The 23,548-nt window shown below is 54.6% G+C and overlaps 2 protein-coding genes across 4 annotated transcripts; one reads left to right on the top strand and one right to left on the bottom strand.

Moving 5' to 3' along the window:
* The first annotated feature begins 633 nt into the window (after positions 1 to 633).
* Positions 634 to 8,848, top strand: PLEKHH3 (pleckstrin homology, MyTH4 and FERM domain containing H3). 3 transcript variants are annotated; one of them, XR_013968204.1, is made up of 13 exons: positions 634 to 942; positions 2,919 to 2,974; positions 3,338 to 3,417; positions 3,519 to 3,710; positions 3,795 to 3,952; positions 4,063 to 4,183; positions 4,937 to 5,243; positions 5,801 to 6,008; positions 6,221 to 6,357; positions 6,647 to 6,779; positions 6,969 to 7,405; positions 7,727 to 7,918; positions 8,469 to 8,848. XR_013968204.1 is itself a non-coding variant. In XM_080827072.1 (13 exons), exons 1-13 carry the CDS (start codon positions 781 to 783, stop codon positions 8,643 to 8,645), a joined length of 2,376 nt encoding a protein of 791 aa, XP_080683198.1. In that variant the 5' UTR covers positions 634 to 780; the 3' UTR covers positions 8,646 to 8,848. The 3 variants fall into 3 exon arrangements, 2 of the variants coding, with proteins under 2 accessions (XP_080683198.1, XP_080683197.1); XM_080827072.1 differs by having other exon boundaries at positions 6,221 to 6,348; positions 6,969 to 7,430; XM_080827071.1 differs by having other exon boundaries at positions 6,969 to 7,430.
* An 887-nt stretch (positions 8,849 to 9,735) lies between these two features.
* On the bottom strand, positions 9,736 to 14,361 carry LOC308357498 (tubulin gamma-2 chain). Its single transcript, XM_080827091.1, has 11 exons — positions 14,077 to 14,361; positions 13,688 to 13,800; positions 13,336 to 13,503; positions 12,964 to 13,032; positions 12,536 to 12,615; positions 12,007 to 12,133; positions 11,308 to 11,394; positions 11,039 to 11,188; positions 10,507 to 10,659; positions 10,255 to 10,416; positions 9,736 to 10,127 (listed from the first exon to the last, which is right to left on the bottom strand). Exons 1-11 carry the CDS (start codon positions 14,123 to 14,125, stop codon positions 9,930 to 9,932), a joined length of 1,356 nt encoding a protein of 451 aa, XP_080683217.1. The 5' UTR covers positions 14,126 to 14,361; the 3' UTR covers positions 9,736 to 9,929.
* Between the last annotated feature and the right edge of the window lie 9,187 nt (positions 14,362 to 23,548).

The following is a 23,548-nucleotide window of genomic DNA, read 5'->3' as shown; positions in this document are numbered from 1 at the left end:
AGTTAAAACAAGGGCATGAAGGCGGGCTTCCGTGACATCACCAGCACTCCGCGTCCGACCTCGGGGACGGGGGCGTGGCGGACATCGCACCGCCCCCTCCCTCTTTATTCCTCAGCTCCTCCCCGCTGTCACCAAGCCAGGGGCACATGATGCAACCCGCCGCGGTTTCAGTGGCCTGATTGGTGGCCGCGCCCGGCGCCAGGCACAGTGATTGGGCAGGGGAGACTGTGACGAAAACTGCACCCTGCCCTGTAAAGAAGGGAGGAGAGAAAGAGAGGGAAGGGGGGGGGCCCTCGGAGGGGAGGGGGCTGGGGAGGCGGGGTCCCGGCGCTGTGCTCGCGCCCCTAGCGCGCCAGTCCCGGGGCTGCAGGGAGCGCAGCGCGCGCGGCCCGGGCCCCGGCCACCGGACACCCTACCGGACACGACCCTCCCTGGAGCTTGGACAACTGCCCACCTCGGACATTGCACCGGACACTGCCCCCCACAGGGCTGGACACTACAACGGACACTACTTCCCAGCTCCGGACATTGCTCCCCCTCACCCAGCCTTGGACGCTTTCCCCCTCCCCCTCCGGGGGCCCAGACACCGAGCCCCCCGCAGGCTCTAGCAAGCGACCCCTTGCAGCCCAGCGCCAGACACTGCCTCCTCCTAGTCCCCCGCTCCCTTCCCCTCCTCCCGCCGCATCATTCCCCCGCTGGGGTCGGAGCCCCGCCAGTTTCTCCGACCCCCTGCAGCTCGGCCCGGCTGCCCGCGCCCCCATCCCCCGGCTGCTCGCCCGGATGCCTCTCCCCGGGGGTTTGTGGTGGCTCCTCTGCTGCCGTCGAGGCTTTACTCTTCTGCACCGGGACTACGGGGACGGCGAGCTTAGCGGGGACGGGGACGAGGACGAGGACGAGGAGACCTTTGAGCTGCGGACCCCGAGTCCAGCGGGCGGCGGGAGGGTAAGTCCCTGGGGGTTTGGAGCCTTGTCTCAATCCCTCTCACTACAAGCGGCCGTCACGTCTGATCCTGCTCCAGACTCCAGCCAAACGCCGTGCTCTGGGCGGACGGGGACGTGGGAGAGGTTTTTGCCTGGGGGGCCAGGAGCCCCCGGGAGCTCAAGGAGCAGCCCTACTCGGGATGTGCCTGTGGGCCTCGCGCCGCATGCTGGGCGCTGTCCACCTGCTAGGGGCCCTGAGGCAGGGGAGGCGTCACGCGTGGCCCGACCTGGCCCTGCCTCTCCCTTCCCCGCCGGGCCCGCGTCCCATCCCGTCTCCTTCCGCCTCCGCCAGCGCCGAGGAATGTGGCGAGGCCGGCTGGGCGGCTCGGACGCCTGGGTCCGCTCCGCTCCCAGTTCGTGAGCGCTGAGTGCTGGGGCCAGATGCCGGAGCTCCCGCCGCGGGGACCTGGGAGAGGGGGAGAAGGCATCCTCAGATTGGGGTCCGTGGCAGGGACCCCACGGAGAGGGAGCTGGGGGCCACAATTCTTCGAGGACCCCTCGTCATTACCCTGCCACTCAAGACAGAACTCTCGGCCCTCCCTGGTGAGGCTACTGGGGAATCCCTGAGGGGATGGTGAGGGACACTTGGCTCCTGGGTTTTGTGGACTCTCCCCGTGGGGAAACTGAGGCTCGATTGGTCTGGAAGACCTCCATTCCCTGAGGTCCCCTCCGGATTCCCCTGCACACCGGCAACCAGACTCCCGTGTGCTATGGCTTGGGTCAGGCTCCCATCCCCCGCTCAGGGGTCCCCAGCAGGCCCGGTGGCTCGGTGCCCGGGTGGGGCGGGCTGCGCTGCTGGGGCCGGCGCCAGCACCTGGCGGAGGCGGAGGGCGGATAAATATAGAGGGGGGTGGAGGGAGGGAAGCAGGGGACTGCGATTAGGAGAGTTGGACTAAGAGAGTGGTCAGCACCTGCCCCCGCGGCGGTGTGGCTAAGAACTCCTCTTGGACCCTCCAGAAAGGTGGGTCTGCGTCCCAGGAAGGCACAGGACCCAGGCGTCCCCAAGCTTCCAGCCTGGGCTGGGTCAGTTCTGTGAACCACGGCTTGGTGAACCACGCCATTGCCTCCCTCATGCTCCACCTCCACTCCCCTCCCCCGAGCTTGGGGACAGGTGTCCCTGCCCCCCTCCCCCACCTCCCCCTCCTGGCTTTAGCAGTCTGGGCGCAATGGGACGATGGCACAGTTCCTGCCTGACCTGGCTCCTGGATGGGATTTTGGCCTCTCTCAGGCCCCATTCTCCTGTTGAAGTTCCAGGGCAGGAGGTAGAAGGGCAAAATTCTGAACTGTACCTCTCCTGGAGAGCGTGTGCCATTTTTCAGCGTGCTCTTCCAGAGCCCCAGCAAAGGGGGGAGGGTCTCTGCTTACCATTAAGTCCCAGGAGTGTCTGTGGGAGGGCATAAGAGGTTCTTGGAGAAAGCCCTATACTGAAAGAGTCCCACTTCCCTTCATCCAGCTCTGTGCCCACCACCTGCCTGTGAGCCAGCCAATGAAGAGGAAATGAGGAAGAGGGGGTGACTTCCAACAAAAAGGAGTTTCGTCCACCTCTTTTTTTTCAAAGATGGGGAAGCTAGGGCCCAAAGACTGAGAGGATCTGTGAAGGTTCCACAACCAGTAATTCGAGTTAGTGGTCAGACTATTACTAGAACCCAGGTCTCCCCACTGGACTCCCTGCACAGTGCTCTTTCCAGCGTATCCCGCCCTGATTTAAATCTTCAAAGGGAAACAGAGACAACGCGGGAGCCTCTACTTCTTAGCTGGGGCTATTCTGTAGAGACTGGCAGAAGGGGCTTCCTCGTGGCATCAGCTCTCTCCCTCATGATCACGACCCCGCTCCTTGATCCCTCAATTCCCGGAGCAGCGCTGTCCTGGGGGCAGAAGCCACGGGCATCCCGCGATGACGGCTCTGATCCTGAGGGCTGCCCCCGCCTGTTTCCCCAGGGCCCCCTGGACGTGACGCTGACTCAGCCGGTGAGGAGTGCGCAGGTCTCAGACAGGTGAGCTCGGTCCCTGCGTCTTGGGGTATGAAGCCCCCCTCCCCAGCCTGTTCCCGGGACCCCAATCCTCGCAGTCTGCCCTCCCGCAGTTGTGCAATAAGGGAGAGGCCTTACGCCGGACGCTGTGGTTTGGCCGGGGTCCCGGGGGGGGCGGTCCGACTGGGGGCGCGGGGAGAAAGGGGGGGTCTGGGCTATTTCTGGTGCGAGGTCAGAACGGCCCAGCGGTTCCCACAGCCTGGGGGAGGGGTGTCCAGGCCGGGAGCAGGCTCCCCTCGCGGTCTGGGGAGCCCCGATTGAGGAGCCCCCTGGAGGCGGGGTGCTGGACGGACAGCCTCGTCCAATCCTCCCTCCCCTCTGGCCCAGGCTGCAGAGCTGGGAGGAGACGCGGAGCCTCATCCCGGAGAAGGGGCCGCCTGAGGAGGACCCGGACGTCGTCGTGAAAGGTGGGGACCCACCTCAAGCACTCTGGAAGTCCCAATCCCAACCCTCCAGGGGATAACGTCTTCTCTTGCTCATCCCCCTCTTCTCCCTCCCCTCCCCTCAGGTTGGCTGTACGGAGAGCCCCGCGGAGGAGGGGCTCGGCCCTGGTTGCCCCCGCGCCGGGCCTGGTTCGTACTCACCCGGGACTCCCTGGACCAATTCAGTAGCAGCGGGAAGGGGGCGCGGCGCCTCAGGAGCCTCGTGCTCACCAGCTTGTGCTCGGTGACCGGCCCGGAGCGCCGTCCCAAGGAGACCGGTGAGGCTTCTAGGGGGCTCTTGTACCTCCCTGCTATCGGCCTCTTCCGGCCCTGATTGCCCTCCATGGCCTCTCTTTCCCCAGGTCTGTGGTCAGTCACCGTGTCTGGCCGGAAGCACAGCGTCAGGCTCTGCTCCCCGCGCCAGGCAGAGGCGGAACGCTGGGGTCTGGCGCTGCGAGAAGTGATCGCCTCCAAGGCTCCCCTGGAGACCCCTACCCAGCTGCTGCTGAGGGACATTCAGGTGTGACAGAGGGGACTTCATGGAGAAAGAGGAGGGTGGCGGACCCAGAAGCCTTCTGAGTTTGTGGGGAGCCCCTTTTTCCATCCTTGTGACTCCTTCCCTGATTCTAGGAGAGTTGTGGGGACCCAGAAGCCGTGGCCCTTATTTACCGACGGAATCCAATCCTGAGGCACACCAGTGGGGCCTTGTATGCTCCACTCCTGCCCCTGCCCTATGGTGTCAGCGCCCCAGGTGAGTGGTGGCACAGCTCCAGTCCTTTGGATGGGAAATCTGAATGCCTCACTTGACAGGGACTTAGAAGTCCAAAGGGGGTTGAGCCCCTCACTTTTCAAAGGGCTGAGAATGGACACTGGCTGGATTGATACCCAGGGTGGAGGAGAGGGAAGCCAGCACAGGAAAAAATGCCCCCTTTGACCACCTTGTCTATGGGTCTCATTCTGACTACTGGTATTCCTTCATGAGTTTTTACACTCTATTTTTTTTATGCTCTTTAGACCCTGGCATACTATGTTTTCAACTGCTGGAAAAGCCAGCACTGTGGGAGAATGGGCTGGCCTCATCCGGCTATACCTCTTCCCTAAAAGGAATAGTGATGAGTCTGGGTCCTAAAACTAGAAGATTAAGGGGAGCTGGGAGAAGAACCCTTGTTTCTTGACTCCCAGTCCAGCCTGCTTTCTGGCCCATGGTGATGGACTTATAGTGCCCAGTTGCAGAATCTGGGGTTTGAACCTGTGTCCTTTAGTCAACTCCTGTAGCTAACTAACTCAGAGGGCAGCCCCAGTGACTCCCCAGGGGGAGGTGCCTGGGAGGCTCTGTGGGAACCACTGCTTTCCCTTCACTCTTCCTGTCGTTCGTACTCTCCCCTCCTTGCCACCTCCTGTCCCTTTACACTCCCTCTGACCTTTCCCTGGTTCATGCCTTCCTTTCAGGGCCCAGCTCTGTGTCCCCTCTCCAAACCGTCCCTCCGCCCCCACCCTCCCGCAGGTCCGGGCTACGCACCCTTGCGCGAGGAGGCGGTGCGGCTGTTCCTGGCGCTGCAGGCGCTGGAGGGGGCGCGGCGCCCCGGGCCCCTGATGCAGGGTGTGCTCCAAACCTGCCGGGACCTGCCCGCGCTCCGCGACGAGCTCTTCCTGCAGCTGGCTAAGCAGACCTCGGGCCCCGCAGGCCCCCCCGGGCCCCCAGCTACCCAAGACCCCGCTGCCCTTCGGTACTGGCAGCTCCTCACCTGTATGAGCTGCACCTTCCGGCCGGGGGGAGCTGTCCGCGGGCACCTCCTGGGGCATCTGGAGAGGTGAGAGGGGACGGCTGGGGTAAGGACAAGGGGAGGGAGCTGCAGGCCAGGGAGAGAATGGCAGGCCTTGCCAAATTGGCGATTGGAGAACTTAGACCCAGAAAGAGGAAGAGACTTGACCGCTGCTAATATGCTCAGGGTCTTTGTGGGAATTACGAGATCATATCCCACTTTCCCGCAGAAGGATTGCAAAAGGCACCCCCCCTTGAGGCAGAGGAATTGCTAAGGGCTGCTTTTCCTCTGGGCTGAGGCAGTCTAGCCAGCACTTCTAAGTTGCAGAGCGGAATGGGGCTGGATTTTGGATTTCAACGTGGAAGATCATGGAGAGACTTTGGCAAGCGGGAGGGCACCGTTAGGAGAGAGCTGTCGGAGCCTTAGAAAGTAGTTGAGCTCCACGCAGTGCTCCAAGGGTAGAGAGCGGGTCGCTAGGTCCAAGCAATTTAGAGTTGGAAGGGTGGAAATCCGTGAGAGGAAAGAAACGATACAATAAGAAGGCGAGAGGGATGGGGAGAGGGAAAGCCCTCTGAACACTAACCCTCGGGTTTTCTCTAACCCAGGACGGAGCAGGCGCTCCCGGACACGGAACTGGCGGAGTACGCGCGGTTCATCAGGAAAGCGCTGGGCCGGACGCGCGGCCGCGAGCTGGTGCCTTCACTGGCAGAGATTTCCGCGCTGAGCCAACGGCAGGAGCTCTTATGCACCGTGCACTGTCCCGGGGCTGGTGCCTGTCCTGTGGCCATAGACTCCCACACCACGGCGGGCGAGGTACGGCCAGAAAAGACCCCTGAAACCTCAACCCGTTCTCCCAGCTTCCCATGCCCGGCCGTCCTGGTGCCTGGGCCCTAGGTTTGCCCACGTCTAAGATCCATCATTTGCGTAAGGCGTGTGTGTGGCGGGACGGGGAGACCTGAAAGAGTTCGCCAGTTGGCAAGACCCCGGAGCGGTTGGATTTTCCCCTCATGCCTCCTCCTCTCCAGGTTGCTCGAGAGCTGGTGGGACGGCTGGGCTTGGCCCGGAGCCGCAACGCTTTCGCGCTGTATGAGCAGCGAGGGGCCCAGGAGCGAGCCCTGGCCGGGGGTACTCTCGTGGCCGACGTGCTCACCAGGTTTGAGAAGTAAATGTCCAGCCCCAGCCCCGCTCTCCGGTAACCCATCTGCCTCTCAGCTCCGGTCAATCCTTGTGCAAACATTTATCGAGCGCGGGCCACTGGCCCTGCACGGTCAGGTTTGCCGGTGCACCGAAGGGCCCTGCCCGCGGGCGGTTTGCTGTCGGGTTTCCAGGCGTCCCAAACATCTGGCCCCGCCCCCAGCATGGCCCCGCCCCCCCACCCCCGCCCGCGGTGGCCGGCGCCTTTGGAGGGGGTCTCTCTTCTGCGTGGCATCGAGTCCTCCTCTTTCCTGCAGTTTGGCGGTGGAGGAAGCTGGACTGGACGACTTCCCGGACTCTGGTTGGAGACTGTGTCTGCGTCTTCACGGGCCCCTGCACCCTGAGGGGCTGTCCCCAGATGGTCACGAACTGCCTTTCCTCTTTGAGCAGGTGAGCATCTCCAGCGTTCACTGCCCCCCAAAAGACCCCCCCAGCCTGGACCCCCTCGCTTTGCGGGCCGTCACATTTAACCGTTATGACAACCTCGCGGGAGGCTTTACTCGAACCCAGACGTCAGACTTTGCACCCCCAGGTGTGTTCGCCGCCACTCCCGCGCTGACACCCGGTGCCTCCTCCTAGGCTCACGCTCTGCTACTGCGCGGCCGGCCGCCCCCGCCCGACGACACGCTGCGCGCCCTGGCGGCGCTGCGTCTGCAGAGCCTGCACCGAGACTTCTCCCCGAGGGCGCCCCTGCCGCGCCTGGACCGTCTGCTGCCGCCCTCCGCCCCGCGGCGGGACGACCCTCCCCGCCCCGTCCCCCGGCCTCCCCCCTCCGCCGCCCTGCTGGCCGGGGCGATCTGGAGCCCGGGCCTGGCCAAGAGGCGGGCGGAGCGGACCCGGCGCGGCTGCGTGGCGGGCGGCCCGGCGGGAAGCGCGGCCCGCGAGGGAGGAGGTGGCGCGGGCACGGCGGCTGCTGTGCTGGGCGGCTGGAAGCGGCTACGGGGCATGGGCCGAGCTGAGGCCATGGCTGCCTACCTGGCCCTGGCGGCGCAGTGTCCAGGGTTCGGCGCTGCTCGGTATGACGTTCTGGAGCTGAGCACGGTGAGGGGGAGAAGGGAGAGGGGACTCTGGCGGCCCAAGCCCTACACCTCTGCCCCAGAGCCACAGGCCCCGCTGTGGGTCATCTCACTCCCCACACCCAGCACAGCTGACCCTCTCAAACCCCAGGAGTCACTGGCCCTCGGGCTCTCCCCTCTCCAGAGGTGTCAGCCCTTCTACACATGCTGTGTGAATCACAGAGGGGACCGGGACACTCCTGCTCACCGCTGTCTCCCCACACCAAAAATAATGCGGCGGGGTCCCCTACTTCCACCCTGACTCTACCCATCTGTCCCTAGGAGCCTGGTGGGGGCACTCCACAGAAGCTATGCCTGGGCTTGGGAGCCAAGGCCATGTCCTTCTCCCGGCCGGGTGAGACAGAGCCCATCCACAGTGTCAGCTATGGCCACGTGGCCGCCTGCCAGCTAATGGGCCCCCACACCCTGGCACTGAGGGTGGGAGAGAGCCAGCTCGTCCTGCAGAGTCCCCAGGTGAGTGGGAAGAGGGTGTGGGAGGAGGAAGGAAGGGAAAGGATGTCAAGAAACATTTTATTAATGCTGAGCCCGGTACAGGTCTAGTCACTGGGGATCCAGCAGTGATCAAAGATAAGCTCAAGGCGCTTACATTAGGGCAGGAGGTCAGACACTAAATAAGGAATCAGAAACTATCTGAGACAGTAATAGATGCTACCAAGGGAAGGGTGGTGTGACACGAAGTGACTGGAAGGGGTCATAGCATTAGGTAGGACAGTCAGGAAGGGATACCAGAAGTGACATTTAGGCTAGCCACAGGAAGATCTGGGGAAACAGCATCCCAGGTAGAGGTTATCACAGGTGGTAAGGCTCTGAGATGACAACAGCATCTTAGAGAAGCAGAAAGACACAAGTGTGACTGGCACATAGTGAGTGAGGGAGAGCGTGGTGGTGAGGAGGGGAAGGTTGCGGGGAGGGGGGCAGCTCTCAGAAGGCCCTGGTGAGGAGCCTGGGCAAAGGATGAGAACCCAGTGAACCCTACTGCCCTTTGACCTCTGCCCTCTCTTAGGTGGAAGAGATCATGCAGCTGGTGAATGCCTACTTGCCCAATCCCTCCCCTGAGAGGCCTTGCAGCAGCCCTTCTCCTCCATGCCAAGACCTGCCAGACACCTCCCCTCCCAGCCAGCACCCGGGCCTGGACGAGCCCCAGGGACAGTCTGGCTGTTTGGGGCAGCTGCAGGACTGAGCCTGCCAAGAGGTCACGACCTCCCTTCTGCCTCCAGCCTGGACCTGGACTGCTCTGAGATTTGAGGGAACCATGGACCCTTTTGGCCCTGCAGGGACAGGGCACACCCCACACCCAAGGGCTGTGATGGGTGCCGACGATTTTCTAGTTTGTTTCTTAATTTATTTGTAGAAGAGAAGTGAAAAAAAATCCTTATTTACACAAACCCTTCCTGTGGGAGTATTGTCAGTGGGACCAGTTAGAGCCCCATAGCTCAGCGCTCCACCCCTGGTGACGCCCACACTGTGAGCTTTTACCAGCACTGAGGGGAGTCTGGACACCACAGGGCTCCACCCTCCTTGACCTTCTGGATTTAACCTCCTCCTAGCCAGCAGGCTGCCACAGGGTGCTGGGTGGGGCAGGCAACAGGGCAGTTTGGGAAGCTGGCAATTACTCACACTCACTTCTCCATTGAGCAGCACAGGGGTGGCCTCCTGGCGTCCCTGAGGCCGGAAGGCAGTGAGTCATCAAGACTGGCACTACCCAGTTCCTACCCCGGTGTCCAGCATCTGGGCCCTCGTTGGGTCCATGTCGGTGTGCCTACTGCTTTGGGTCTGGAATGGAGAGAAGCCTGGGAGAGGATCAGACCCAAGAGCTTCTCTGGCACAGATAAACGCCTTATCAGGATGGGTTCAGCCCTACTCCTGAGTTCTGTTCCTGCTTTATCAAGCTAGGTTGAATTGGGTTGCGTTCCTAGGGATCTGATAGCCTTGGGCACTGGGAATCCAGAGTCCCAGGTTTCCTGACCTGCTCAGTATGCTGCAGGCTCTCCTTCACTAGCCCCCACAGCCTACTCCCTGAGTGGAAGAGTCTGGGGCAGTACTGATCCACCCTGGGGGCAGAAGCTCAGGCACCGAGGACAGGGCAGACCTCAGTAACCCTCAGGGCTGACTCCAGTAGAGTGGCCTGGTTCTAGGCAAGGTATGCCAATGGAAACAGTGACCACACTGACACCCGGATTAGTGGTAAGAAGCTAGAGCAGGTAAAGGACACATGCCTGAGAACTGGGAGGGAACATGGGTCATCCCCCCATATTCACACTCTGACTATATGCACAGCAAAGCTTTATCACTTTATTAGAGATAACAAGCATATCAAGGGTCAGGGCAGAGAAGGGAGGAAGTAGGACCAGCGCCTGGGTTGGAGATGATTCTAGAAAGGTTTTTGGTGAGAGGAATCCATGTCACAGGGACCAGGCATTATGGGGACTGTGCTTACTGTCCAGGGGAAGTGGTGGCAAGGAAGTCACTGCTCCTGAGTGCCCCAAGAGATGTAGTCTGGCCTCGTGGCTGCGTGGTACTCATCGATGAGTTCCTGCACCACCTCCCTGGACGTGTCCAGCTCGTCGAAGTTCTCCTTGAAGATGTCCTCCTTGCGGAACTGCTCCAGGAAGGCCTCCCGTTTCCGCAGCTTGTCATACTGCTGGCAGGAACTTTCAAAGAGCTGAAAGAGATAGAAATCTCCAGGATAAGAACCCATGCAAGATAAGGGGCTGGAATGGAATGGGGCAGAATGATAAGAGCGGCTAGTGGAACAGACTGGTCAGTGAAGCCCAGGAGATTAGGCTCACCGAGGAGATGCTGGTGTGGTTGGCCATCATGAGCCCACTGACCCGGTGGGCCGAAGGCAGGTAGGGAGACTTCCTTGACAGGGCCACCTGGATGCTGGCAGGGCCCCAGGGGATGAAGTTGGCCAGCTTCCGTTCCCGGATCCTCTGCAGACTCTTGTGGACCTGGGGGGAGGGGTGCACACAGCAGTGGTGGTGGTAGCCTCTCCTCTACCCCTGTGGGTCCCGGGGGTGGCACGAAGGGGCCTCACCTACCTGGGTGGGGTCCACCTCCCCCTGGATGATGTTGAGGATGGCGATGTAGCAGTGGTTGGTCTGGCGATCCCGGCCCGTGGACACCATCACGTTCTTGGGCTGCAGCAGCCGCCTCATGACATCCAGGACCGTGGTCTTCCTCACGCTGGCCACCTGAGGGGACAGTGGGCCACAGGGCCCGGGCCTGTACTGAGGCCATCGTCCAATGCCTCAGCCCTGTCCGACTCGGGCTAGTGTGGTCTCTTGGGGAAGGGTCTCGAGATCCAGGTCTACACTGAGGCTCTGCTATGGGCTGAGTCCTCCTCAGCTGACCAAGGTCATGGCCCTGTGTGGGAGCATCCGCAGACGCCACAGAGCCCGGGCCCTGCAGGGAGGGAGCCAGAGGCACAGGGGAGAGGAGAGTGGGTCAGTGTGGAGTTGGACGGTCTATGCCGATCCTGGAGCACAGAGCCTCTGGGGGCCGCAAGGGGCAGCTCCTGGGGCAGCAGGGGGCCACAAAGGCGAGGGCAGGGCCTGCCGCGACTGCTCCTACCGACTGGTCCGTGGTGAGCGGGGTGTAGCCTGTCATGAGGAAGTGGAGTCGAGGAGTGGGAATGAGCGAGGCGATGAGGCCGATGAGGTCGTTGTTCATGTAGCCGGGGTAGCGCAGGGTGGTGGTGCTGGCTGACATGATGGTGGACACCTGGAGACAGGAGTGAATGCCGTGGGCCTTGGCCCCGTGGAGGGAGAGGGGTTCCCTTCCCGAGGCGGACCCCAGCAAGGAGGTGTTCCAGCCCAGAGAGTCCGGGAGTGGGGGCTCACCAGCTGGTTGATCTGGGAGAAGGATGGGTTCTGGATGTGCAGGCGGTCTGTGGCGATCCGGTTCAGGGCTGTGTTGTCCAGCACCACCTAGGGGGGGACAGAAGAGGGTCACGGCACCTTTTTGAGGAGAAAGGGGGCAGAGAGATAAGTTATTAGCTTAGACCCCTCTAAACTCCAAAACCAGGGCGTAGGTGTGTTAACATAAAAAAGGAAACTACTGTCTCAGGGGCATCACCAGACACTTTTCTATCATCCAGTAAACAAATGTGATTATCCCCACGTGCCATGCATGTGCCTGGCTCTGTAGATACCATCGGGGATAAAACAGGCACGGTCTGTCCTCCTCACAGAAAAGTATAGTTATAGCCTGAAATATGCACAAAGGAATTTGACCTTGAATGGGTGGTCAGGGGAAGTCTGACTACAAAAGTGACCCTTGGGCTGAGAATTTAAGCATGAGTAGGCGTTAAACAGGCTAAATGGGGACATATATCAGGCAGTATACATGTTCTTGAGAGTTCTGCTGCCTAAAGGGACTATAACCAACTTGGAGTCAACTCATTTCATAATTTGGGCCACTGGGAATGGCTTTGTTGGTCCTCTCTTCTCTAGGCAGGGACTTGGGAAGGGCAGGGTGTCCATGTCTCACAGGTTTGAGGAGGTGGACCAGAGCCCCCCACTCCCTTTTCCAGTGCTCACCACACAGTCTGCGTTCTGGGTCAACCTCTTGAGTGTGAGCAGTGAGTTGTAGGGCTGGACCACCACATCGCTCATTTCATCCTGGTTGGGAAACACTGAATACGTCTGCACCAGCTTCTTGGGGTACCTGGGGGTGAAGAGAGAAAGGGGAATGTGACACAGTGAACTGAAAGGACTCCCATCACTGCCCATCTTGGTCTTCTCTAGAGCTTACACGATCTTTCCTTTCCAAGTGCCACCAAGCCCTTGGTACAAAAGCGGGGCAAGGGCAGAACTGAGTGCTCAGAGCCCAGGAGCCAAAAAGAATAAACCTAAAGCATCAAACCCTTAAGGTCCCTCTTCTCCCTAGGCAAACCCCCTCCTGGGAGTTCTTGCTTCCAAGACGTTCCCTGGATGGCCAGGCTGTGTTCCTACCAATGACTCAAAGTGAGAGTGCCAGACCTTCCAGTCCAAGAGAAAAAATCAATAAAAAGGAAAGACCCTACCCAGGCAACCAGGGCTAATGCCCTCTCCCCCAACACAGGCTTACCTGTCATTCAGTCGTTCGAGAAGGTAGGATCCCAGGCCAGAACCCGTCCCCCCAGCGATGGAGTGACACAGCACAAAGCCCTGCATGGGGAGGGATGGAGAGGCAGTCTCCAGGGATGTGGGGCAGAGGCTCCAGGCTTGTCTCATTCCCCACTCCCAACACACTCATGTCTCAAGGCTTCTTCTGTGTCTATCCAGGCTGACACTCCTTGGGAAGGAAGACTCATGCCTAAGGAGCTGATGCCATCCAGATTAGGATCTCCTTGAGGACAAGTACTGTACCTTATTTACCTCGATACCTCACATAGGATACTCAAAAGATTAATTTTTAATAGAATTGCCCCCATCACACAGCCTGTTCAGGAACATCCTGACCTTTCCCCAGCACTTTTCAGCCTTGTTTTCCATTCAGCGGGGGCGGAGCCTCACCTCTAAGCTGTCACTTCCATCTGCTTCTCGGTCTATGATGTCAAAAATGTCTTCATGGATTTTCTCACCCTGTAGAGAAAGACATGAGAGGGAGGGTCAGGATGAGGGTTCTGGGGAGTATCTCTTTTCAGCACCAAGAACTCTACCCTGGGACACCATTGCCACCCTCAAGCAGAGTCTCAGCCGTGACCCTCAACCCCAAAAAAGCTACTTTGCAAATGATTTGCAATCTGCCTAAACCTCTCCCTGGCTGTCCCTCTTGTCAGATTATCCCGTTGTCTCTTATTTATTGTCAGTCTGGTCTAGTCAAATCCCCAGGCTGCCTGAGCCTGCCTTGCCCTGGGGAGAGAACATCAGGGGTTTTGGGGATACCTGTGAGAATCCACTGGCCCAGTTGTTGCCAGCTCCTCCTCCATGTTCCGACAGGTAGATGTTCTCTGGGTTGTAGAGCTTCGCATAGGGGGAGTTGAGGATGGAGTGGATCACCCGAGGCTCCAGGTCCAGCAGCACCGCCCTGGGGATGTAGTGCTCATCGTCTGCCTGCCAAGGGGCATCCAGCAAGAGGGGCACAATGAGCTAAGGCTCAGCCCTCCATCCTCCCAGCTCTGGCTCCTGCCTGCCCTCCCTCCTCAAGCCTCCCGCCCTGGCTCCTCTGCCCAGTGGGTCTTCCGGTACCAGGCCCCTGCCCTTCCCTCAGACCCCCTGACCAAGTCGCTGGGGGCACCTGGTAGAAAAAGACGTCCTTGCGGTCAGTGCCCTCGGTGGCGAACTCCTCCACGATGCCTTCGGGGCTGATACCATGCTCGGCGCACAGCTGTTTCCAGAACTCGAACCCAACTGGGGGATGGGGAGAGATGCCTGGGTCGCTAGTCGTAAGGCCTCAGGCGCCCAGAGTCAGGCTCAGAGGCTGTCACACTCAGAGGCTGCACCCAAGACACCTGGTCTGGGAGCTGTCACAGCCCAGGTGCGGCTCTCCAGCTGGGGCGTGTTTGTCATGCGCAATAGGGCAGGGGGTTCATGGCAGGGAAAGGGGGACTGGAGGATGCCAAGCACTGGGAAGGACCCGAAGGGGCAAAACCGGAAACTGGAGGGTCCCGGCGCTCGCTCGCTCACTCTGGTTGCCGCACTGGCCCAGCTGCAAGGTGATGATCTCCCGGGGCATCGCTCTTCAGACGTGGGCGCGCCAGCCCTGCCCCGCGGGAGTCACGGCGGAGACGAACGCCTGGCAGCCGGGCTCGCGGGACGTGCGGAGCGCGCGCTCTCTTCGTCTTTTGACGCGACTGCTCCGTCTGCGCGTGTGCAGTGCAGGCCTCCCCGCTGCCGCCGGGCCGGGGAGCCCAACCTGGACATCATTTCCCCCACAGCACTTACAGCTGGAATTCGGCACAGGCGCAGTGTGAGGCCACGCCCCCTTCTGCTCGCCCATCCCAGCTCCGCGCCTGCGCGGCGAGACTCGCTGGGGCTGCGGGGGCAGTGACCCGGGTGTGGGGGCGGGGAGAGGCGGGGAGAGGCGGGGAGGGGCGGTCCCGGAGGACCCCGTGAGCCGGGCGTTGAGGGTAGGTGAGTCGGCTGGTAGCTCTTTTGGACAGAGGGGCTGGGTTCAAGCCAGTCTTTTTTCAATGTCTATTTTTAAGTTAAATATACCTAACATAAAATTTATTTTAATCATTTTCAAGTGTACAATTCTGTGGCTTAACCACTGTTCTGCCACCGTCACTGTCATTCATCCCCAGAACTTTGTCACCCTCCCAAACTGAAACCCTGTACCATTAAATAGTAACTCTCCATCCTCATTCCCATCAACAGCCTACTTTCTGTCTCTATTATTTTGACCAGGCATCTTTTATAAGTGGTATTATATAGTATTTGCCATTTCGTGTCTAGCTTATTTCATTTAGCATAATGTTCTCGGGGTAACTTCGTGTTGTAGCAGTGTCAGAATTTCATTCCTTTTTAAGGATATATAATATTCCATCGCATGTATATACCACATTTTGTGTTTATCCATTTATCTGTAGATGAATGTAGAAGCCCCGGGGTTGCTTCCACCTATTGGCTATTGTGAATAATTCTGCCATGAACATAATTGTACAAATAACTTCGAGTCCCTGCTTTCAGTTGTTCATTATTCTGAGTAGACACCCAAGAGCAGAATTGCTGGATGATATGGTAATTCTATGTTTAAGTTTTTGAGGAATTGCTGCGCCATTTTCTATAGTGGCAGTAGTATTTTGCATTCCCACCAGCAGTGCATAAGGGTTCTAATTTCTCCACATCCTCACCAACACTTGTTACTTTCTATTTTGTTTTGTTTTGTTTTATAATAGCTATCTTAACGAATGTGAAGTGGTATCTCATTGTGGTTTTATTTGTTTTAATTCTCTTAAAGATTATTTATTTGAGAGAGAGAGAGCAGGACAGGGAGGAGCAGAGAGAGGGGGAGAGAGAGAATCTCAAGCAGACTCCCTAATGAGTGCAGAGCCCAAAATAGGGCTGGATCCCATGGCCCTGAGATCAAGACCTCAGCCGAAATCAAGAGCTGAATGCTTAACCCACTGAGTCACCCAGGTGCCCCTCTGTTTTATTTTAAGTTACAGAAAAGTTTTGGAAGGCCTGGGTGGCTCAGTCCGTTAAACGTCTGCCTTTGGCTCAGGTCATGATCCCAGCGTCCTGGGATTGAGCCCCGCATGAGACTCCTTGCTCAGCGGGAGGCTGCTTCTCCCTCTGTCTGCTGTTCCCCCTGCTTATGTGCTCTGTCTCCGACAAATAAATAAATAAAATATTAAAGTTTAAAACATAACATGATTTTATATTTTTATTGTATACTTTTTTGTTTTAAAAATTTATGTAAATGCTATCAGAGTATACTAGCCTTTTGTAACCTGCTTTTTTTACCCTATCTTAGATTTTTGTGATTCAGCAATGTTGATACATGTAGATTTATTTCATTGTTTTTAACTGCTTTATAGTATTTCTTTTTTTTTAAAGTCATTTTATTTTTATTTATTTATTTTTAAGATTTTGTTTATTTTTTTGACAGATCACAAGTATGCAGAGAGGCAGGAAGAGAGAGAAGGGAGGAAGCAGGCTCCCTGCTGAGCAGAGAGCCCGATGCGGGACTCGATCCCAGGACGCTGGGATCATGACCTGAGCCGAAGGCAGCGGCTTTAACCCACTGAGCCACCCAGGCGCCCCTGCTTTATAGTATTTCATTGGATGAATGAAATAGCTTTCCCACACAGGTGTGATTAGATTGTTTCTACTTATCCCTTGTTACCTAGAATGAATAAAGGATCAGTCACTTCTGAACATGAAGGAGACTATCTCTACCACTGGCATATGCATCTTCTTTAGAAGGCTTTACAAGTTTTCACATATTTTTTCCTAGATGGATGTACCAGTTTACACTCTTACCAGCTAAGGAGTTTCCATTTCCTTATACCTGCATCCACATTTGGGTTATCAGATCTTAATTTTTGTCCATCCCATGGCTGCTCAGTGGGATCTCATGACTATAATTTCCACACAATCTGATCACAAGGGCGGTTGATTTGATTTGTTGTGGTTGTTAGACCTTTCAGAATTGCCTATTCATATCCTTTGCCCATTTTTCTATTGGGCTATTTTTTTTTAGACACAATAAGATATTCTACAATTTTTTTTCTTGGTTGTATGGGTCACAGATATGGCTTGTCTTTTTTTTTTTAAGATTTTATTTATTTGACATGAAGAAAGATAGCAAGAGAGAGAGCACAAGCAGGGGGAGCAGCAGGCAGAGGGAGAGGGAGAAGCAAGCTCCCCACCAACCAAGCAGTCTGATACAGGGCTTGATCCCAGGACCCCAGGGTCATGACCCAAGCCAAAAGCAGACAGTTAACCAACTGAGCCACCCAGGTGCCCCTATGGCTTGTCTTTATATTTTGCACCTGGTGTCTTTAGGGATAGAGAAGATTTTAATGTAGACAGGTATTCTACTATTCCTTTCTGCTTGGTGTGTTTTATACCTTGTTAAAGAAATCTTCCCCTTTCCCAGTATCATAAATCTGTCCTTTTATGTTTTCTTCCAAATGCCCCATAGTAGTTTTGTTTCTTCCCTGTGTTTGTGCTGACTTGTTGCGATTTCAAATCCAAGTTTTTGAAAACTTGCTTTGGACAGAGTTGTTTGTGGTTTGAACTTGTTTTCGTGAAATTGTTTTGAAGCTGGATATTAGCACTTTCTTATCGAACTCTAGACACCATAGTAACGGCCGGCCGTGATGTCCACCACATGCTCATTTAAACTTTAAAAACCGGGGCGCCTGGGTGGCTCAGTGGGTTAAGCCTCTGCCTTCGGCTCGGGTCATGATCCCAGGGTCCTGGGATCGAGCCCCGCATCGGGTTCTCTGCTCAGCGGGGAGCCTGCTTCCCCCTCTGTCTCTGCCTGCCTCTCTGCCTACTTGTGATCTCTCTCTCTGTGTCAAATAAATAAGTAAAATCTTAAAAAAAATTGTTAAAAAATAAAATAAAATAAACTTTAAAAACCAAGAGGTATGACCAGCCATTCAAAAATGTTTGGTCTGGGACGCCTGGGTGGCTCAGTTGGTTAAGCCGCTGCCTTCGGCTCGGGTCATGATCCCGGGGTCCTGGGATCGAGTCCCACATCGGGCTCCTTGCTCAGCGGGGAGCCTGCTTCTCTCGCTGCCTCTGCCTGCCTCTCTGCCTACTTGTGTGTACTCTCTCTCTGACAAATAAATAAATAAAATCTTTTAAAAAAAATGTTTGGTCTGGACAAGGCTACTCTTTGCTGATCTAAATAGTTCTCTAGAGATCGTGAGATACTTACTCCTGTGTGGCCAGGCTACCTTGGTCAGCAGTGGTGTTAAACCACGAGGCGGTCTCAGGAAGAAAAGGGACATCTGCTTCTGCCTTAGTGAGGCCACCCTTCCTAGGCAGTGGTGGTATAAGCTGTGTGGCAGACCCTGCAGTAACAGTCTTCAGAGCAGCCACCTTGCCTGCCAACATTGGCACCATCTCCCGCTAGCTACATGCCCCAGCAGTGAGGGACGTAAGCAGGCAGCTGATACCCAGCTTTTAGTTGGAAGGACTGACACTACCCAGAACCAACTCATAGAAAGGTACACCCCAACTAATATTGGTCTTTCTTGCTTTCATCTCCCCTTTGCCTGGAAAAATAATGTAACTAATCCATCATTGGTTTGGAATATGTTATTTCTTTATTGGTGTATTAAGAGACAATATCCTGTATGCTCTTGGCTTGTGAAATATTATTACTATAAGTTATAATTGTTACAGTGGACCTGTGTTAAATAAATTATTGGCAAAGACAAACTTAGTCTCTGAGCATAATTTGTCCTGAACAAAACACCCTGTAGGTCTTTAGCTCATCTGGAACTTATTTGGAGGCCTGCTGTAATATAGGGATCCACTTTATCTCTTCCATATGGATGGCCATTGGTCTCCAAGCCAATTGCTGAAGAGTGGGTGCAGCGCTCCCCACCCCCAGAACTTTCTAAGTCCCCGCTCTGGTATGGAGCTGGCTTCTGGCTGCTCTTCTGCTCCGTTGGGCTGTCTGTCTGTCCCTGTCTGGCAGGCTTTATCTGGGAGCTGCTGCAGAGGCCCTGGCAAAGGCACCACGGCCAAGAGTCATGCTCAGATGAAGTTTTTTGTTTTCTTTTCTCTCTCACTTTCTCTTTTTTTATGAGAACTCGGCCACCTTCCAGCCCTGGCTGCCAAGAATCCTCTGGGCTTCTTTAGAAGACTCTGGTTTGCCCCATGCCCGTCCCCTCCCAGGCCTCTGCTCACTTTCCCTCCCCTCACCCCACTCCAGCCTCCCAGCCCACTTTCTCCATTTGGGCTGTTGGGGTGTCCCCCAGGCGGACTGGCAGCCTCACCCTTTCAGGGAGGGTCTAGGTGCTTCCTTTGAAGTCTGAGCTCCTCCATGGGGCTCCCTGCCCCTGTCAGAGCTGTTACTAAGGGCTGGCTGTCTTCAGAGGCTCTGCTAGGCCCTCCCAAAGTGCCCAGGTGAAGAGGAAGGCTTTAGAGATGAGAGTAAACTTGTCAGCCCTCCTGCCTTGTGAATCTGGAACGACTGTCTGCTTCCTTTAACATAATAAGCTGTCAGGGCGCCTGGGTTGCTCAGGCTCAAGTCATTATCCCAGGGTCCTGGGATCGAGCCCCGCACGGGACTCCCTACTCGGTGGGAAGCCTGCTTCTCCCTCTCCCTCTGCTGCTCCCCCTGCTTTGCTCCCGTTCTCGCTCTATCTCTCTCTGTCAAGACAATAAATAAAATCTTTTTTTATTTTTTTATTTTTATTTTTTTAAAGATTTTATTTATTTATTTGAGAAGGAGACAGTGAGACAGAGGATGAGAGGAGAGAAGGTCTGAGGGAGAAGCAGGCTCCCTGCTGAACAGAGAGCCCGATGCGGGGCTCGATCCCAGGACACTGAGATCATGACCTGAGCCAAAGGCAGAGGCCTTAACTCACTGAGCCACCCAGGCGCCCCTAAAATCTTTTTTTAAATTAAAATAATAATAATAAATAATAAGCTGCAAGCAGTTTATGAACACTTGTGAAATGAGGGAGTTTAATTTCAACCTTTTCATATGATTAATAACAACGCCTTTCTCCTCCTGCTAGTCTCCCAGGAGCGGGAAAACTTCCTTCAAATCCTAGTTTACAGGCAAACAGGTTAGAACGTGTGACTTGATCTGAGTTGGGGAAATTGCAAAGGTGGGTTTCCTAGAAGAAGCCATCTCTGGCCAGCCAGAGGCTCCTTCTTACCTGTAGAAATGGGTTGGAGACACGCGTGTGGGCAGAGCTGAACATAAATCTTCCCAGTTATGAGCAGGTTGTTCCCATTTCTGCTGAGAACTGACCCATGCACGTTGGTTCCAAGAGATGATACAGGAGCATCTACCACAGTGCCAGGCTCATAGAAAACATTCAACATGCACCAGCCGCTGTTATGATCACCCCTAGGCGCAGTCAGAACTGAAGGATAGCTTAGCTGTTGCTACAGATGAAAGATCTTATTCAGGGTAAAAGCGAAATGAGTAGTTGCTTTGGATAAATTTCAAAAAATCTTTAAAACCTGGATTATTATTTGTCACCATCCTACACATTCGGTTTCGGATCTCCCTTCTACTGAGGTTGAGCAAAAGGACCAGGTTCAGGGTCTTTCTCATGGGTTTCAGATTCAGGGTCTCAAGGTCATCACCCATGGCTTGATCATTGAGTACTGAGTTCAGTTTGCTTGGTTCCATGTTCTCTGATCCAGGCGATAATAATGAAGTGGGATGTGGCATTCCTTTGAGGCTTTGGTTTGCCTTGGATAATAAATGCAACATTTGTAAACTAACAAGTCTGTTAAATGTCCTAAGCTTTTATTTGATATTCCAGGTTGAGTAAAACATTACTTTGGCTGTACCTTCCTTTCTGGCCTTTCCTGGACATTTGGCCTGCTGGAGCACAGGTATGCTGGGGAAGCGAAGAGGCAGAGGTATGAAGTGGGGAAAGGAAGGTGTGTCAGGGACAGGAGGAAGACATCTAGTTAGAGCCCTGAGACTGGGATCCCATTACCCCAGGGGGGTTAACCTTCAAAATGAAGCCAAGAGAAAATTAAAACAATGAAGGTGAAGAGATGAAGCTTTTTGTATGGAGTTACCTGAAATTCATTTTCCTTAGGAAACAAACAAAACAGGCTATTTAATTCTGTATTGTTTTCTCAAAGAACAGGAAAAAAGAAATAACCCTAAAAGTGATCCTGTTTGTGGATCGTTTGCTCATTGTTTCATTCTTTTGTTATGTGTCTATACAACACCAGGGCACACTAATATGAATAGGGGAAGCAGAGGTAAGAGACCTCTGTGTTCATGGCCTTGTGGAGGCGATAAACACAGAGCAAGGTCAGCACAGAGTGCAGAGCAGGGGGCTTATCTTGGGGGTGGGTGCAGGGAGAGGCCAGAGAATTGGAGAAACCTATTTTGAAAGAGGTGGTGCCTGGACTAAGCCTTAAATGTTTGGTAGGAATTGGCCAGGTGAAGAAAATGGTGGAGGATACAAACCAAGAAGAAAACAAGCAAGGGGGCACCTGACTGACTCAGTTGGTAGAGCATTTGACTCTTGATCTCAGGGTTGTGAGTTGGAGCTCTTTTTTTTTTTTTAAGATTTTATTTATTTATTTGAGAGAGAGAGAATGAGAGAGAGATCACGAGCAGGGGGAAGGGTAGAGGGAAAAGCAGACTCCCTGCTGAGCAGGGAGCCTGATGTGGGACTTGATCTGAGGACCCTGGGAGCTTGACCTGAGCTGAAGGTAACCGAGTAAGCCTCCCAGGCATCCTGGGGGAGGGTTTCTTAATAAAAAAGAAGAAGAAAGAGGAGAAGAAGAAGAAAGAAGAAAGAAGAAGAAGAAAAGAAAAGAAGAGGAACAAGAGGAAGAGGAAGAAGAAGGAGGAAGAGAATGAATAGTCAGAAAAATAGGTAAAAGGAATAAATGGTTCGTGGTAAATAAAAATGTAAAATGATACTCAGTCTCACTAGTAATCAGAAAAATTCAAATTTAAGGCAAAATATTAGATAAGCAAAAATTTAAAGATATTTAGTGTTGATGAAGGTTCTGAGAAATGGATGCTTTAATACAGTATTTTTGTATTGGGGGTAGTTTAAATGGATACATTCTGGAGGGTAAACTGGCTATTCTCTTGATATGTAGAATCATAACTTTCGACGGGCAATTCCACTTCCAGGAATCACCCGAGTCCCTGATGGCTAGGCACGCGTGCTGGGACATATGCACAAAGATGTATGTATGGGGATGGGTGCTACAGGGGGTTTATAATGCTGGAAAGCAACCTGGCTGTCCATGTATCCATCCAGAGGGGTGGGTTTAAATAAACTTACAGCGATCCTTATTAAGGAACACAAAGGAGTCATTTTTTAAAAAAGATTTTATTTATTTATTTATTTGAGGGAGCCTGAGAGGGGAAAGGTCAGAGGGAGAAGCAGACTCCCCACCAAGCAGGGAGCCGCATGTGGGACTCGATCCCTGGACTCCAGGATCATGACCTGAGCCAAAGGTGGTTGCTTAACCAGCTGAGCCACCCACACACCCCAAAGGAGCCATTTCTAAGAAAGATAAGATAGAGCTGTCATCGGCATGGTAAGGTGGCTAACACATGGTAGGTGACAAAAATAAGTTTTGTCAAAAAAAATCAAAGTATTTTTGAGTGCATGCGGAGGAAAAAAAGATGTGTGTGTGTGTGTGTGTGTGTACGCACTTGTGCACGAGTTGAGGGGTCCGATGGTAGGGAAGCAGCAGCATGTGTGCGGGCTGGATGTGAGAGATGGCATGTTGAGTTTAGGGTGAAGGAGGAAAGTGTCAGGTAGTGAAATGGAGCAGTCAGCCAGGACCAGACCCAGATGTGCCTTGCAAAACAGGAAGCTGATGAAGGTTGCTGAATTGGGCTAGAGAAGGATTCCTTCGGCATCAGTGACACAGGTGTGCTGGAATAAAGCAAGGGGCAAGGTTACCACACAGCCCTGAAAGGAGCAAGTCCTTGCCCAAGTTTGGAGAAGAGGGGACCGATTCTAGAGACACTGAGTGGGGAGACTCTGTAGGAGTTAAAGATGACGGATTCTGCAATGGGGGTAAAGAAGAGGAATGAGTGTGAGCAGACAAATTTCAATCCCTGGGTGATGACTGAAACAGGGAATTCAGGAAGAACGTGGATGCATAGGTTGAGTTTGAGAGGCCTGGGAATATCCAGATGGAGCTAGGGTCCCAGGAGGTGACAGAGAATTCACAGGTCTCGAGCTAAAGGAGCGAATTCTAGGTGGAGAGTGAGGCATACCCAAGTGGCAGTTCAAGCCATAGGGGTAAATAGGATCGCTTAGCGAGAATTTGTGGGGTGGGATGGTCCCAGACTGGAAAAGGACGGGAAGAGAACCTGACACAATACAACACTTACGGGGTGGGAAGGAGGAGAGCATTGCAAAGACAAAAGGAAGGGGCCAGCAAAAAGCAGAAGAAAAACTAGTGTGTATCAATGAGGTTGGATTGCCTGTTCACTTCTGGCAGAGCCCTGGTTTTGTTCTGCATTCCACCCGTCTTCCAAGTGGTTTGGCAGTGAATCCTGATTAATCCAAGCCAGTTATGGTCATCATAGTTTCCTTGCCAGGGACTGATTTAGGAAGGGACATATGATGCAATTCAGGCCAATGTGAGGAAAGACTTCTGGAGGCTCCTGGGGAAGGTCTCCTCCCGGATTAGAAATAGACATACAGGAAGAGACACACCCTACTCTTTAGCTGCGTGTTATCACATTTGGGCATGGCACCTGGAACTGCTACAGTTGTTCTTCAGGGTGTAGAGGAGAGCATCTTTGAGGATAAGCCATCATGTGAGGTGGCAGAGCAAAAAGACGGAAGGCACCTGGGTCCTGGATGACATTGCTAAGCCATGAAATTGATCAGCCCTGGAGCAGCTTTGTAGCTGGACTTCTTAAAAGGTAGGATTTATTTTGGGGCACCTGGATGGCTCAGTCACTTAAATGTCAGATTCTTGGTTTCAGCTCAGGTCACGATCT

The sequence above is a fragment of the Martes martes genome (genome assembly GCF_963455335.1).
Source record: "Martes martes genome assembly, chromosome: 16".
Lineage (NCBI taxonomy): Eukaryota > Metazoa > Chordata > Mammalia > Carnivora > Mustelidae > Martes > Martes martes.
Note: the sequence above shows the minus strand (reverse complement) of the source record. Positions and strands in the feature narration are given on the sequence as shown.

Coding starts and splice junctions, on each gene's coding strand:
- PLEKHH3 (XM_080827071.1), top strand. CDS start 781: ATGCCTCTCCCCGGGGGTTTGTGGTGGCTCCTCTGCTGCCGTCGAGGC. Junction 6,009..6,220: donor CCCACACCACGGCGGGCGAG/GTACGGCCAGAA, acceptor CCTCCTCTCCAG/GTTGCTCGAGAGCTGGTGGG. Junction 6,358..6,646: donor GTGCTCACCAGGTTTGAGAA/GTAAATGTCCAG, acceptor TCTTTCCTGCAG/TTTGGCGGTGGAGGAAGCTG.
- LOC308357498 (XM_080827091.1), bottom strand. CDS start 14,125: ATGCCCCGGGAGATCATCACCTTGCAGCTGGGCCAGTGCGGCAACCAG. Junction 13,504..13,687: donor AGGACGTCTTTTTCTACCAG/GTGCCCCCAGCG, acceptor GCCCCTTGGCAG/GCAGACGATGAGCACTACAT. Junction 11,395..12,006: donor CCCAGAACGCAGACTGTGTG/GTGAGCACTGGA, acceptor GTCCCCCCCTAG/GTGGTGCTGGACAACACAGC.